Source organism: Sus scrofa, chromosome 6 (assembly GCF_054392235.1).
Source record: "Sus scrofa isolate SSC_HxYL_T2T_F1_AM1 chromosome 6, Sscrofa_HxYL_maternal_Yorkshire_Landrace_v2.0, whole genome shotgun sequence".
NCBI lineage: Eukaryota > Metazoa > Chordata > Mammalia > Artiodactyla > Suidae > Sus > Sus scrofa.
Window position 1 is genome coordinate 65,283,357 of NC_139388.1, and position 15,095 is coordinate 65,298,451.

The following is a 15,095-nucleotide window of genomic DNA, read 5'->3' on the forward strand; positions in this document are numbered from 1 at the left end:
ACCCTTGTATATCTTTATAGCTCTGGTAGCTCTGTGTTGCTGAGCTGACTAGCCTCACAATGAGAAGGAAGCGGAGAAGCAGCCTTAAACGGGATCTCCAGACCTCAGAGACCTCCCCTGGTCTCTGTGGATTTGGTGAAGAGGTGGAGTGGAAGATGGTTTTTTACTGATGCTCTGTGGAGCCTTGAAGGGAGGGGGAGCCGAGGAAAGTCAGTCTCAGAGCCATGCTTAGTTCAACTATCAGGCATTGACGGATCTCTTCCCTAATGCCAGGCCCTGTGCTTGGATCCTGGGGCATGGAGATGGGTGAGAAACTGTTCCCACAAGTAAAACTAGATCCCTTCAAGTGTAGTCTCTATGCTGAAGCGAAGGAACTTCTCTGAATTATCTACTTAGAGTTTAAAAACTTCTTAAGGAGCTTGAGAGAAGAAATAAAGTAACGCATGTTTGAGGTGAGCTATTGGAGGTGAAGCCAGTAAATCAGTCACTAAAGGAGACAGAACGCCAACCCAAAGTGGCTTAAGTAAAAAGTGAATGTATTGGTTCATGTAAGAGGAATTCCCGAGGGCAGAACAGACTCCAAGCATTCCTGGAATCAAAACCTCAGCAAAGTCATTAGAAACACATCCCTGCCGTTGGTTCTGATTTTCTGTGCACTGACTCCATCATCCAGCAGGAATTTCCCTGTTAAACCAGACACTCACGGGCATCTACAAGCTTGCATCTTCATGGCCCCAAGTCTCCGGACGAAGATGTTTGAGCAAAAATCTCAGTGACTGGCTCTCTAAGGTAGATTCTAACGTTCTAAATTCCTTACTATTTTCTGTATTGATGTTGTTGGTTCCTCCCACAAATAGAGGGTGTACGTCCTTGCCCCGAGACTTTGGATTTGGCCATGTAACTTGCATGGGCCAACAACGTTTTATCGGGTGTGACGTCACCAAAGCTTGGAAAATTCATCGCACAGTTGGGTCTTCTCACGCAGCTATTATAATGAGAAAACTCATACTGGACCTAGGCCTCTGGTCCTAGGAGAAGAAGGGGAAACGTGGGAGCCAGTATTCTCTAGCTAAGCCAAGCCCACATCAGTCAGCACTCAGTGGCATAAGCAACGCTAGCCAAGATAAGAAGAATCCGCCTGACGACTCCAGCCTAGACTAGCTAGCCCTCAGCTGGCTGAAGATTCAGGAGGGTAAATACACGTTTGAAGACACTGCATTTCAGGAGTTCCCGTCGTGGCACAGTGGTTAACGAATCTGACTAGGAACCATGAGGACGCAGGTTCGATCCCTGGCCTCGCTCAGTGGGTGAAGGATCCGGCATTGCTGTGACCTGTGGTGTAGGTCGCAGATGCAGCTCGGATCCTGCGTTGCTGTGGCTCTGGTGTAGGCCAGCGGCTACAGCTCCGATTAGACCCCTAGCCTGGGAACTTCCATATGCCGCCAGAGCAGCCCTAGAAAAGACAAAAAACAAACAAACAAAACAAACAAACAAAAAAAACGACACTGCATTTCAGGATGGTTTTTATGCAACATTTTTGTGCCAGTCACAGACTCTCATTGACCCACATTAGTTCCATTTGCCACCACTTCCAGATAGTTGTGGTCAGGGACTGAACACTCTGTCAAGAGCCTTTTCTTATAAGGGTGGAACTGGCCCCATCACGACTGAAAGAGGGAGCATTGTGGTTCCCAGGGGAAAGAAAAAGTCAGAGTGCACTATATACTTGTACATAGAGCCTCTGCAAACACTGACGCCAACAACTCTGAAAGTGGTCCTAAGGAGGTCCCTCACGGGGTCCAGACCCCAGGTGATGGCAGCACACCCGCCGCAGGGCAGCCTTCACCTCCTTGTTCCGCAGGCTGTAGATGAGGGGGTTGAGCATGGGGGTCACCAGGGTGTAGGACAGGGACACCACCTGCTTGCTCTCCGGGGAGTAGCTGGCCTTGGGTCGCAGGTGGATGACCCCCGTGGTGCCATAAAACAGAACCACCACGATGAGGTGGGAGGCACAGGTGGACAGGGCCTTGCGGCGCCCCCTGGCCGACGGCATCCGCAGCACGGTGGCCAGAATCTGGGCGTAGGACGTGGCTATCAGACAGAAGGGAACCATGATAACCAGCACCGTGGCCACCAACACGTTGTCCTCGAAAACCCTGGTGTCGGCACACACCAGGCTCAGCAGAGGGGCGATGTCGCAGAAGAAGTGGCGGATGCCACGCGGCCCGCAGAAGGGGAACCGGAACAGCCAGACGGTGAAGACCAGAGCCACGGGCGCGCCCGCCAGCCAGCACGCGGCGGCCAGCCGATGGCAGAGCCGCGGGCTCACGATGGCGCCATAGCGCAGGGGCCTGCAGATGGCCACGTAGCGGTCCCAGGCCATGGCCGTCAGAAGGAAGCACTCAGACGAGACACAGGACAGCACCAGGAGCAGCTGCAGGGCGCAGCCCGCGGGCGACACGCCGCGCCCGGGCCGCAGCAGGGTCCCCAGCAGCCGAGGCACGACGTCCAGCGAGAAGCACATCTCCACCAGGGCCAGCTGGCGCAGGAAGAAGTGCATGGGCGCGCGCAGGCCGGCGTCCAGGGCGGGCAGCAGCACGATGAGCGCGTCGCCCAGCAGCGCGAGCAGGAAGGCGGGCAGGAAGAGCGCGGCGAGCGGCGGCCGCAGCGCGGGCACGTGCGCGAAGCCCAGCAGCACGAACTGGCCGGCCGAGCTCAGGTTGGCCCAGGGCGGGGCAGCGGGGGCGCCCGGGGGAGCCCAGGCCGCAGGCATGGACCCAGGGGTGCGTGGGGAGCCGGCCCCCCGGGACGAGGCGGCCTGCGGGAGGGAAGAGGTGAGGAGCAGCCACGAAGTGGGAAGGGGCGCCTGCCTGGCCGCTGACCCGACAGGGCGCGCTCTGCAGAGCAGGGAGGGATCTTATTAGAAGGCAAGTCAGACCCCGTCACACTCAGGGCGCGCCTTGCAGACCCGGTGGACGCGGCAGGGACCCCAAAGGCCTTGCTGGAGTCCTCTAGGCCCTGGCGGGCCTGGCCCCGCCCACCTCCGACTCTGCTCCACGGAGCCCCGCCCACCTCTGACTCTGCTCCACGGAGCCCCGCCCACCTCTGACTCTACTCCACGGAGCCCCGCCCACCCTCAAGGCCTTGTCCCGCCTCAGGGCTTTTGCACTGCCATCCCCTCTCCTGGGTGTTAGGACACTGTTTCCCCTTTATGGGGTCCTGTGTGGACTGGTTCCTGGCCACCTCTCCATCCTCTTCTGCTGAGCTTCCTGCTAAGTCTGGCTTCAAAGACCTACTCACGATCCACGAATATCTGCCTTTTCCCCTCACCCCAGGGCCTTTGCACTTGCACAATTCTATCCCTCACCCCCAGCCGTTGGCACTGTTGGACTTTCTCATCCTCCGGGTCTCCACTGAAGTATCCCCCTTTCGGGGTACTGGCCCTGATAGCTAGAAACAATGTAAGGTGCCACCTCGTGCACCGTCTACACAGTCTGGAGTTAGGTGGACTTTAGTTTGTCTTCCATGAGGTCTCTTTCTTCCTCGGGACTCGGTACCCCATGCAAGTGGACATCTTCCCACCAGATGCCCAGTATGACCTGTTCTTCTTTATGTGATGCTGTAACTTCTCTCTCCCAAGAGTTTTCGCAAAGAATGAGTGAAGTGGCACGCAGCAATTCTCAGCCCTGGGGCTGGCATGCAGGAGGAGCTCAGTAAGCATGGCCGAACACGTCCACGGGCCTCCATGTGTGTGGAAGGAACCCCACCCCCTACCGTGTCGTGTCTCTACTCCTATGGCATACAGGGTGAAGCTTAGCCACGCTGTCAGGGTATCCAGCCCCCCTTTAGGTATGGCCGCCCTGTTCATTCATTTATTTCAGCCAGAGGGTACCCACTGCACCGGGCACTGTGGCAGGCGGTGAGCTGGGATTTGGAGATGAATAGCAAAGTCAGACCTGTTTCTGGACCTCAGGGTGCTTTGGGTGAACAGAGGGGTGGCTTCCTCAGGAGGGGAGCAACAAGGTTTTTGCATAAAAGCCTCCCAACCCTGGTCTCATGTCTAGGTCATATTAGCTGCTCCATCAACAGTTAACTGCACACATCACCCCCTGTCCATGATTTTAGCCCCAGCACCTAATACAATGCTCGGTCCATAGCAGGTGCTGAACAGATATTTATAGACTGGTGAACATCTATAGGCAGTTACATTCCTCATGATCTAGTTCAATGTCTGGCAAAATAGAACTCGCTCAAAAATACCTGTTGAGTGGAATGGACGTTCCTTTGTGCAGCGAGGTAAGGATCCAGCGTTGCTGTAGCTGTGGCATGGGCTGCAGCTGCGGTAAGGGTTCAATCCCTGGCCTGGGAACTTCCACATACTGTGGGTGCAGCCAAAAAATAAATTGTTGAATATGTAAGGAGCAGATTTTTCTCATTTCTTGCTGTGCCCTTCTGCGTAGATGCATCCTTCTCATAATTTCCCCAGGTCCTCACTTCCTGCTCCTTTCTGCCTCACTCTGGCTGTTCCCACTCTTTTCCACAGAGCCCTAAAGCCATGCCAGTCTCAGCAGACAATGTGGTATCTGGCTACGCTGCCGAACAGTGGGAGCTGGAGTCAGGGTTGAAACTCCACATCTGCCCCATTTATTAACCCTCCCGTGCCTGCAAGAAAACTGTGTCCCTTCAATGCCTGCCTTCTGATCTGTAAGTAGTTTACATAGTTTTTTTTTAAAAAACCTCTCTATCTCAGGATTGTGGATGAAGAAAATTAAGCCCGGGGGATCAGTGTCTTCTTTCAAGTCAAGGGGGAACTGGCACTCTCACAATGAATAACTTTCCCAAAGTTGTCATCTGGTAAACAGTAGCCCGAGAGTCATGCCTAGTCTTTTCACATGCCAGGTTCACACCCTTAGTTCTTTCTCTTTTTTCTTTTGGTTGTGCCCACGGTGTGCAGAAATTCCCAGGCCAGGGATTGAACCCGAGCCACAGCTGCAACCTGAGCCACAGCAGTGACAACAGCAGGTCCTTAGCACTCTGAGCCACCAGGGAACTCCCTCACACCCCTACTTCTTGAAGTTGGGGATGTGTTTAAAAGAACAACCGTGTACACTGATTGGTGGTCTTATGTTGTGCCATCTCCATGACCAACACCCTGGCCTAGGCCATGATCGTCTTCCATGTAAAGGATGTCCTGCCCTTCTGCTTCCATTCTCACCAGCCCCAGCCCTTCTCCACCAGAGCCTGTGACTATAGTTCTCCGGAGGAGCACAGAACATCGTTCCTGCACCAGACTGGAGACTCTGTACCCATCTCCTGGTGGACACATTTTGGATTCTTCGTCTGGTATCTGAACCAGCAAGCGTCCCCATCACCTCTCCAGGCACCTGTATCTGCCTCCACGCTTCTGAAGATTTCTCCCTCGTCTTGTTTATTCAGCTGATATTTATTGACTATTCTGGTTTCAGCGAAGTAACGAGGCTTCTCTGTAGGGACCTTTGGGGCCAAGGGAGGAACCAGAGAGGGGCAGTCAGCTACAGTAATCCTGGAGAGGAATGAGAGCGTCTGGGGCTGGAGCGGTGAGGACGTGGGTAAAATCTGGGGGTGAGTCCGTAGCATCCCTGGTGCCTTGGGCAGGAGGGGTCTGAGGGGTGGAGGATGGGGCGGAGCCAAGGTAAACCCTAGCTGTTTGCCCACAGCAATGGGATACCGCCGTTTACGGAGGTGGAAAGACTCGGACATGGTCAGGTTTGGGGTGGGGGTAAGAAGAAGGAAGTTTCGGCTGGGGGATGTGAAGTCCCCCCAAGCTGGGTTGCTGTGGAGAGGGTGGGTGGACAGCACTGGGGTTCAGGTGCAAGCTTCGGGATGGGGATGAGCACTCGGGCACCGTGAGTGGAGAGAGGTCTTTCCGTCACGGATTGGATGCGCTCCCTCAGAGAGACGTCGATGGTGTAACGTCTCCAGATTTCCGCTTCCTCCTCAGTGGGGGGGGGGGGGAGTCCGAGAACCTACTGGCACCAGTGCTGTCATTGTGGCCTCAGTGCCACTGGGTGAAGTGCTGTGATTGTCACCCTCCTTTCGCGTATGAGGAAACTGGGTCACGGACGTTGAGTGACTTGGCTCAAGGGGATGAGGGGGCACGGATCTCAATCCCCAGCGTCCATCACCAGGATAAGCTCTATACTGTGTGGCCGCTGCACATGTCAGGTAACAGATCAGCGAGTAATGCATTAGCTCCCTCCCAGACGCCCGTCCGACTTACCCCAAACCCACACAGCACCCCCTCCTCCTGCCTCCCTCAGTCCTGGCGGATGTGGCCATCCATGGACCCCTCAGATTTGCACTTACCCAGTGAGACGTACCTTGTCTTCTTCCTCTGAGTCCCGGGGGTCGTGAGCGAAGCTCACACAGCACTGGGTTCAAACTCCTTCCTGATTATGAGCAAGGACTTTTGACCCTCTGAACTCCCATTGCCTATGAAAGAATAATATGTATGGAAAAAAAATCAAAGAAAAAAAGCAAACCAAAAAAGAAAAAAAACAAAACAAAACAAATACTATGTAGGTATTGGATCTTTCAATACATCCAATCCACAGGGTCTGGAGAATCCAATGAGTTTGCTTGGAAGACGCTAAACAATGCCATGGAAATCCTGGCTTGGAAAAACTAACCATTGGGCAATAGCCAAGAAGACATGTGTGGGTTTTAGATAAATGAGATGCTGGCTCTCCCATAAAATGTTAATTATTTTTGGCCCCAGAAGTTCCCAGGCCATGGACGGAACCCGCACCACGGCAGTAACCAAAGCCACAGCAGTGACAGCGCTACCCCGCTGAGCCATCAGGGGACTCCACAATTTTAATGTTTTTAAGGAAAATGGGATCCTCTGCTATTGATATGCTACTCAGTTTCATCCCCTGTCGAATGGGTCAGACCTTGGTACCTTCCTCATGATGGTGACTAAGAGTCAACCCAGATGATCTGATAGAACAAACTAGAGTTCCCATGTGGCTCAGCCGGTTAAGAACCTGACACAGTGTCTGAGAGGATGCGGGTTCAGTCCCTGGCTTCACTCAGCAGGTTGAGGATCCAGTGGTGCCACAAGCTACGATGTAGGTCACAGATGCGCCTCGGATCCAGTGTTGCTGTGACTGTGGTGTAGGCTGGCAGCCACAGCTCTGATTCGACCCCTAGCCTGGGAATGTCTATGTGCCATGGGTGCAGCCATTAGAAAAAAAAAAAAAAAGAAGAACAGGCTGGCATCTAGCAAGAGCTCAATGGTAGTTACTGTTATTACTAACCATTAAAAATAAATAGTTCCAGACATACCTCACTGGCTGTGTGACGTTGGGGCAATTTTGTCCCTACTCAAGCCTTCACTTCCACACAAGCGAATTGCAACTAGGAATACTGACCCCCCTTGTTGTGAGGCAGATTTTAGTCTCTGGTGATATCTGGGCATGTCTCAGATATGGCTCCTGCACTGCTCTCACCACAGGGAAATCAGAGCGGAATCAGAGCGGCACAGAGCCAGGGCTCTTGACTTTCATGCACAAAGGTGTTAAGGCAGGGAACTCAATACACATTTGATGAGCTTCCCGCTACCCCCCTCATGGTCATCCCACTTTAGAAGGTTTGGTTTCCGCAGGTGACCTCGCCCGCTTCCCTTCTGTGATTCTGGAGCCAAGACCAAGGCAGCATCCCCACTGAGTAGCTTTTAAGCCCTTACTTGCCTGTCTTTCATGACAGGAAGCTTATCACCCCGTGTGACAGCCCCTCCATCCTCAGATCTTCAGAATGACGATGAAGACCTTCCCACCAGCATTCGCACACATGATTGACAGGACTGTAAACTGGAGTAGAGTCTTTGGAGGGTGTAGTGGCAATATCTGCCCACTCAAACCCTCAGGAAAGTGTCTTGGCCCTGCGGTTCTCCTAGAGGACTTTATCCTTCTCATAGACTTGCATGTGCACTCAAAGGCTAATTCAAACAGAGCAGTATTTCTAAGAATATAAGACTAGAAGAAACCTGATGTCTGTCGGGCCTGGGGAAGCACATTACGGTGTATTCCTACAGTGGAAAACTCGACCGTGACGTAGTAGAAAAGGGTGCAAGAACAGTGTTCACACACAAGGTGCAATTGCATTTTGAAAACAAAATTGCAATTGGCTTTTAATCACAATTTGCATTTTAGCGTCTTTCATCCATGGGATGTTTTTCCATGTTAATAAAAATGTTCAGGAGTTTCCGTCATGGCTCAGTGGGAACGAATCTGACTAGCATCCATGAGGACGCAGGCTTGATCCCCGGCCTCGCTCAGTGGGTCCGGCATTGCCGTGAGCTGTGGTGCAAGTCGCAGACCCAGCTCAGATCTGGCAATTGCTATGGCTGTGGCATAGGCCAGCGACTGCAGGTCTAATTCGACCTCTAGCATGGGAACCTCCATAGGTTGCGTTGAATAAATTAAATAAAAAGTCTTAATTCAGGTCCTGCCAAGTAGCAAGCACTGAATTAGGGCTGTCTTGCTGTCATCATTAGCACGACCAAGTTGTATTCAATTTTTTAGAATCTTAAAGAATGCTGCAGTGGGCATCTTTGTAGACAAATGGGTTTGTTTTATCTTTTTAAATGAGTTTTGGTAAAAAAGAATTAAGAGAGTGAGAAGGAGGAAGTGAGGAATGAAAGAAGGAAAAAGGGCGTGAGAGAGGGAGAGAGGGAAGAAAGGAAGTAGAGAGGGAATTAGTTTATGGTTATCGAATATAGAGTTTTTGAAGAACAGCCAATGCTCTTCATTTTCAGACCAGAAAAGTGAAGCTCAGAGAGGGTCAGTCTGCCCACATGACCCAACAGTCTTTCTCCTACCTTCCTCCTCCTACCATCACTCCGTTCTGCAAGGTTACCTTCCAACAATGGATGAGGCAGGAAATGAAGCCCAGTCAGTGAACCTCACCGACTCACACAGCAAAGCATCCTGCCCCTGGTTAGATCCTCAGAAGACCCACCCTTTTCTCCCTGAACAACCAAAGATGCTCTGATGCCAAAGAGGATGAAGTTGACATCCCAGCTCCCAGTGCGTCCACAGCTCAGGGGCTTGGCTGGAGGCGGGGCTCCATGAGATATCAACCTCTGGCCAGGGACCTCGAGGCTGTCATTCTCCCTGAAGATCTCAGCATCAGGGTGGATTATCCACCTGTGTGCCCAGCTCCAGGGAGTGGTGAGACACTGCTGTTCTCTCCCGCAGCCCCTCGCCTGACACAGCTGGAGAGGATCCACCTCCCCATGGTGCAAAAGCCTAGTTCCAGCCCACGCCGGCTTGATGTTGGCAAGCATTGGGTCCTCTCCTCCTTTTCTGGTGGGAGTGCAGATGGATACGGCCACCCCGGTGGGAGAGCTGATAGAAGCAGGTTAAAATTAAAACCTGTCAACACCCACCCCCCACCAATCCTTGCCTTCCCTAATGCAAATCAAACCCTCAAAGAGATACCATCTGTCAACAGAACCACCACTGTCTGGGTGGGTTTTCTTTTTCTTTCTTTCTTTTTTTTTTTAATCAAAAATACAAGGGATAACAAATGCTGGTAATGGTGTGGAAAATGTTATTACTATCATGATTTTTCCAGGAAGAGAAATGAGTGAGCACCAAGATTCTGAGGCAGGAGGGCCTTTGCAGGAGATGAGGAAAACATCAGATACATGTTATAACACCTTGGAGGCCACAGCGAAGCTTCTGAACTTGGGGGTACCGTATTTCTGTTATAATGGGGAGCAGTGCAGAATTCTAACCCAGCGAATGATATAATCTGATGTTAGTTCCAGCCGAGTTATTTTTGTGACGTGGATTATGAGAATTGAATGAATTATGTATGTGAAACATGTATCCCTGGGGTTGGCACATGGGGATGCTCAGTCAGCTGCAGTGGACGTGTTACTGTCTAGCTCCCCTCTCCAGGCTGGGGGCTCCTTGAAAATAGGGTCTGCATCGCATTTACCTCTGTGTTCCCAGTGTCCGGGAGAGCCTGGCACAGTGTAGGGTCTGTGTGTTACAGTCTTGGGTTGCAGAGTTCCCATCATGGCTCAGCAGAAACGAATCCTGTTGGTATCCATGAGGCTGCGGGTTTGATCCCTGGCCTCACTTAATGGGTTGGGGTTCCAGCATTGCTGTGAGCTGTCATGTATGTCACAGAGGCAGTTTGGATCCAGCGTTGCTGTGGCTGTGGCTGTGGCTGGCAGCTGTAATTCTGATTTGACCCCTAGCTGGGGAACTTCCATATGCCATGAGTGAGGCCCTAAAAATAAAAAAAAATAAAAAAGAAAAGGTCTTTGTTAAACAAACACAGACTCTGTCAGGAGCAGAGGGCACCTGGGCCTCCGCATTTCTACTGGCAGAGGTCTCAAGGGGCCCCTAAAACCCGCATACTCCTTTTGAGAACTCTGTATTCACTCCCTCTCTGCCTCCAGACTCGAAACCTTGCCATTGCTTCCTGCCTTGAAACTTTCAGGATGCAACTTCTTGGGTCCTTTGCCACTCAGCAGATAAAATCAGGTCTCCTGGGTCGTTCCTCATTCTTCGGATGCTAAGCCCCTCCCAGATCCATGGGCGGAGAGGCGGAACGCTAGGCATTACCTCTCCTCCTTTACAGCCTTGGCAAGTGGGTAGAGTTGAAGCTGCGGTTTTAGCCATGCCTGTAGCCGGCCATGCCTCCTTCACAATCATCAACACTGAACCTGCCATGGGCTTCATGCAACTTGTTTATTGTCTTTCTGACCAGAATGTGAGCTCCATGAGGACGGGGCTTTGGTCCATTTTGTTCACTACTGTAACCCCAGTGCTCAGAGGAGTGCTTAGCACATAGTAAGCCCTCAATAAAGATTTGCTGATGGAATTGGTCAATAGCTAACTTAAGCCAAAGTATTGACTCTATCGGAAGTCTCTGCGGTGGCCGGTAGAATACATGGAAAAGCCAATTACGCTTCAGAAAACAGAGAATTGAGGCAACTCCAAGGACCCTAAGACCACATGATTCTCTGTTGGAATTTTCACAAAGAATTGGCTCCAAGCGTTTTCCATGCTTGAGCCACAGGAGGGGATAATGGATTGGCCACCTCTTGGTCAAAGAAGGACGGGGTGCCATGGTTGGGTTATCTCACTGACAGAGCACAGTCCCCTGTCCCCATAAGAATACGTTCAGCTGCAAGATATCAGGGGTCTTTTGAAAGTGGCCTAAGTCATAGCATGAGAAGATAAGCCATGGATCGAAAAGAAACACCTCAAAAGACACATCTGATACAGCACTGCTATCCAAAATATACAAAGAACCCTTCAAACTCAATCATAAGGAAAAACAACCACCCAATTTAAAAATGGGCAAAAGACCTTAATAGACACCTTACCAAAGAAAATATACAGATGCCAAATAAGCATGTGAAAATGTCCTGCATCATATGTCTCAGGGAAATACGTGTTAAAACAACAGCAAGACACCGCTGCACACCTATTAGAATGACAAAAATCCAGGACACTGACAACAGGAGTTCAATGGATAAGTAAACCGTGAGAGCCAGCACTTAAATTGTGCACAGGTGGGCCAGGTACATTGTACATGCTGTATGCATGTTGCTTTAGTTCTGATAACACCACTGTGGTCTGGTTATAATCATCGTTACCGTTTTGCAGACAGTAAAAACTGAGTCACGGAGAGGATAAGAACTGGATGAATGCCATCACCCGGTGAAAGGGGAACCAGGGTTTGGACTCTTATAGTCTTGTTTCAGAGACCGTGTAACCATACTATCCTCCTGATTCTTGAACCAATAATGAGTTTATTGCCTCTTAGGGTTGCCAGATAAAATATAGGACACTCACATTTAAGTTGCATAAAATCAACAGACTTTCCTTGAAGTAGAATTATATGAATATTTTAAAGTATGTTCCCAATATTGCACAGGCCATACTTAGACTTTCTAAAAGTTTATTTACCTGAAACTCCAATTTAACTGGGCATCCTGCACTTTTATTTATTTATTTGGTGTGGGGAAGGAAGATATTTATTTATTTGTTTATGTATTTATTTACAAGGTTTTATTGAAGTGTAATTGATTTACAAGGTTGTGATAATTTCTGCTGTATAACAGAGTAATTCAGTTATACATGTACACACAGCCATGCTCTTTCAGACTCTTTTCCCACATGGGTTATCATAGAATATTGGGTAGAGTTCTCTGAGCTATACAGCAGGTCCCCATTGACCAATCATTCCATATACCTTAGTGTGCCTATGCCAATTCCAACCCCCCAGTCCATCCCTTTCCCCCTTCCACAATCCTTTGGTAACCATATGTTTTTTCAAAGCCTGGGAGTCTGTTTCTGTTCTGCAAATAAGTTCATTTGTATCTATTTTTAGAATCCACATATAATTGATACCATATATTTGTCATTCACAGTCTGACATACTTCACTTAGTATGCTAATTTCTAGGTCCAGCCGTGTTGCTTCAAATGGCATTATTTCCTTCTTTTCATGGCTGAGTAATATTCCATTATCTATATGTACCACCTCTTTATCCATTTTTCTGTTGAGGGATATGTAGGTTGCTTCCATGTATTGGCTATTGTAAATAGTGCTGTGATGAACGCTAGGGTGTATGTATCTTTTCAAATTATGCTTTTCTCCAGATAGATGCCCAGGAGTGGGATTTCTGGATCATATGGTTGTTCTATTTTTAGTTTTTTGAGGCACCTCCATACTGTTTTCATAGTAATTGTACCAAATTACATTCCCACCAACAGCTGCACTTTTATTTGAGAAATCTGGCAACTCTACTTCCTCGAGTTTGCTATAGAGAGGTCGTTCCAGATTCGTTAATTCAGTGTAGCCATGATATCAGTGCTTCGCATTCACTTCTCTAGGTTTCTCCCCATGGTAATGAAACGGCTGCCAGTGCCCTCACGTACCCCGTCCTCACAGAACAACACCCATAAAACATCAAGGAAGAAAAAAGAAGGGAGGGAGGGGGATAATGTGGACTCTAGTTTCTCTTCCTGCCTCTTCATACAGGGGAAAGTCTTTCCAGTGGAGCAGCATCGGACTTCCCCTTCTATCTCATTGGCTGGACAGGACCACGCCCTCACCCCTAAACCAATAGCACTGGTTTTGGCTAATACGAATTCTGATTGACTTCCCAGAGCTGAGCACCCCGGTCCGTGAGTACCTTGCTTCCTAGCAATGCACTCGATCAGGGCTCTCTTGGCAAAGAAGCACCTGCCACTGCTTCAGTTATAATTGCTGCCTAATAGACCACCCCAGACTTAGAGGCATAAAACAACCCTGTTAACATCCTCCTGTTCTTTGGGTCAGGAATTGAGACAGAGCAGAGCAGGTTGGGCTTGTCTCTGCTCCTCAATGCCTGTGGCCTCAGCTGAGAAAGCTGAAGTCTAAAGAGTGGTGTCTCCTCATAAAGCAGGAATGATCTAGAAGTGTCTGTACCCATGTTTGGGTTGTCATCTGATTGTCAGGCAGAGCTCCTACATGTGGCCTCGATATGTCATGTATCCATGTGAACTAGTTTGGAAAGTCTCACAGAAGGACAGCTAGGCTAGGAGCGAGGAGCAGAGGAGACCAAGCACAAAGCAGGAGCTGTATCAAATTGTATGACCTTGGACAGTCATGGGGTCACGTCCTCTGCAGTCACAATCCCTCTCAGATTCAAGGGAAGGAAGCAAACATAAAAAGCAATTGTCTACCATTGCATGCTAAGCAAACACCTGTCGAAGGAGAAGCGGAGGAAGAGAGGAAGGAAGATGCGACCAGTCATTCTCTCTGCTTTCTTAAAAGCTCCTTAGAAGCATCCAGCTTGAGCCCCTATCCTAGAAGAAACCCCTTCCAGTTCTCTCTTACTGGGCCACCCCATAGTTTCCCTTCCCTGGCACCTGCTCTCTCAAGTTGCAGCAAGTTCCGTAAACTTAACTCCTTTTTTTTTTTTTTTTGGACAGCAGGTTGTTTCTGGTGGCCTTTGGTTGGTGGAGTTGAACAGTCCCTGTGTCTTGGGATGGCATGATCACTTGTGAAGGCTGGGGTTCTATGGTCCTGTTTCTCAAGCCTTAGCGCTCACACACTACACAAAACCATCTTCCTTGGGGAAGGTGAAGCAGCTGGTAGAAATCCAATCCTTTGTGGACAGTTAAAAAGAGAGGACCTCAGTTTCCTGCTGGTACCTTGTAGTAGATAGAATAAGGGGCCCCACAGAGATGTCCACCTGCCAATCCCCAAACCCAGGGGTATGTTACACTGCATGGCCATCGGGACGTGGCAGGTGTGGTTGATGATCTCGAGATGGGGAGAGGATGCTCCGTTACCCAGGTGGGCCCAATCAATCGTGAGGGTCCTTGTATAGGCGAACAGGGGGTGGGGGTGATGGGACGGGGAGGGTAGGAGAGACAGAGAAAATGGGATGACAGATGCAGAGGTCTGAGTGAGGCAATTTCTGCCTTTGAAGGTGGAGGAAGGAACCAGGAATAAAGGAATTTGTAGGTCTCGAAAAGCTGGGAAAGACAAGGAAGTGGTCTTTCTCGCAGAACCTCCTCTAGAAGGAATGGTACCCTGCCAACGTCTGTGAAACAGCTTTTCAGATTTCTGACCACCTGAACTGTAAGGTAATAAATTTGCTTTGTTTTATGCCACCAAGTTTGTGGTAATTTGTTATAGCAGCGATAGGCAGTTAATGCACTCTCCCTAGTAAGCAGGACTTGGGGCAGAATGCTCTCTCGTTTGGCTTGGGAAGCTTGCATGTTGTTCTCCAGAGGCGAGAGCAGTGGGTTGTGTTTTAAATGATAAAGAATTTGCCCAAGAGGCAGGTGGAACAGTGTCGGCTTGGGAGAATTCCTGTTTGGGAAGGTGAGGTGGATGTAAAGAAAGGAACAGATGTTAGGAGGTGTTGAAGGTTAAAGATGGTGAATTTTTGAGCCGTTTATTGAGACCAGGATTTGCAGGGCACCTGGGACAGCAAAATGAATATAGAGCTGCAGTGAGTGAACAAGCTAAGAAATGGGGGCCTGGAGGCCTGGATAAGGAGTTTGAGTGTTGTCCCTAGGGCAGAGGGGA

General features: G+C 49.9%; 2 protein-coding genes across 2 annotated transcripts in view; both read right to left on the reverse strand.

Annotated features, from left to right (window-relative positions):
- ZFP28 (ZFP28 zinc finger protein) overlaps nucleotides 1–15,095 on the reverse strand; it is a 183,404-nt gene that overhangs the window by 105,993 nt on the left and 62,316 nt on the right. The window lies entirely within an intron of this gene.
- LOC110261379 (olfactory receptor 10A7-like) lies at nucleotides 1,778–3,399 on the reverse strand. The gene is made up of 3 exons (XM_021097578.2): nucleotides 3,368–3,399; nucleotides 3,042–3,183; nucleotides 1,778–2,818 (listed from the first exon to the last, which is right to left on the reverse strand). Exons 1-3 carry the CDS (start codon nucleotides 3,397–3,399, stop codon nucleotides 1,778–1,780), a joined length of 1,215 nt encoding a protein of 404 aa, XP_020953237.2.

Excerpts from the sequence above, each read along its gene's own strand:
- LOC110261379 (XM_021097578.2), bottom strand. The coding sequence starts at position 3,399 with ATGAGAAAGTCCAACAGTGCCAACGGCTGGGG. Across the intron at positions 3,184-3,367 it reads AACAGTGCCAACGGCTGGGG|GAGAGGGGATGGCAGTGCAA; the intron begins GTGAGGGATAGA and ends CCTAACACCCAG. Across the intron at positions 2,819-3,041 it reads TCCGTGGAGCAGAGTCGGAG|GCCGCCTCGTCCCGGGGGGC; the intron begins GTGGGCGGGGCC and ends TCCCTCCCGCAG.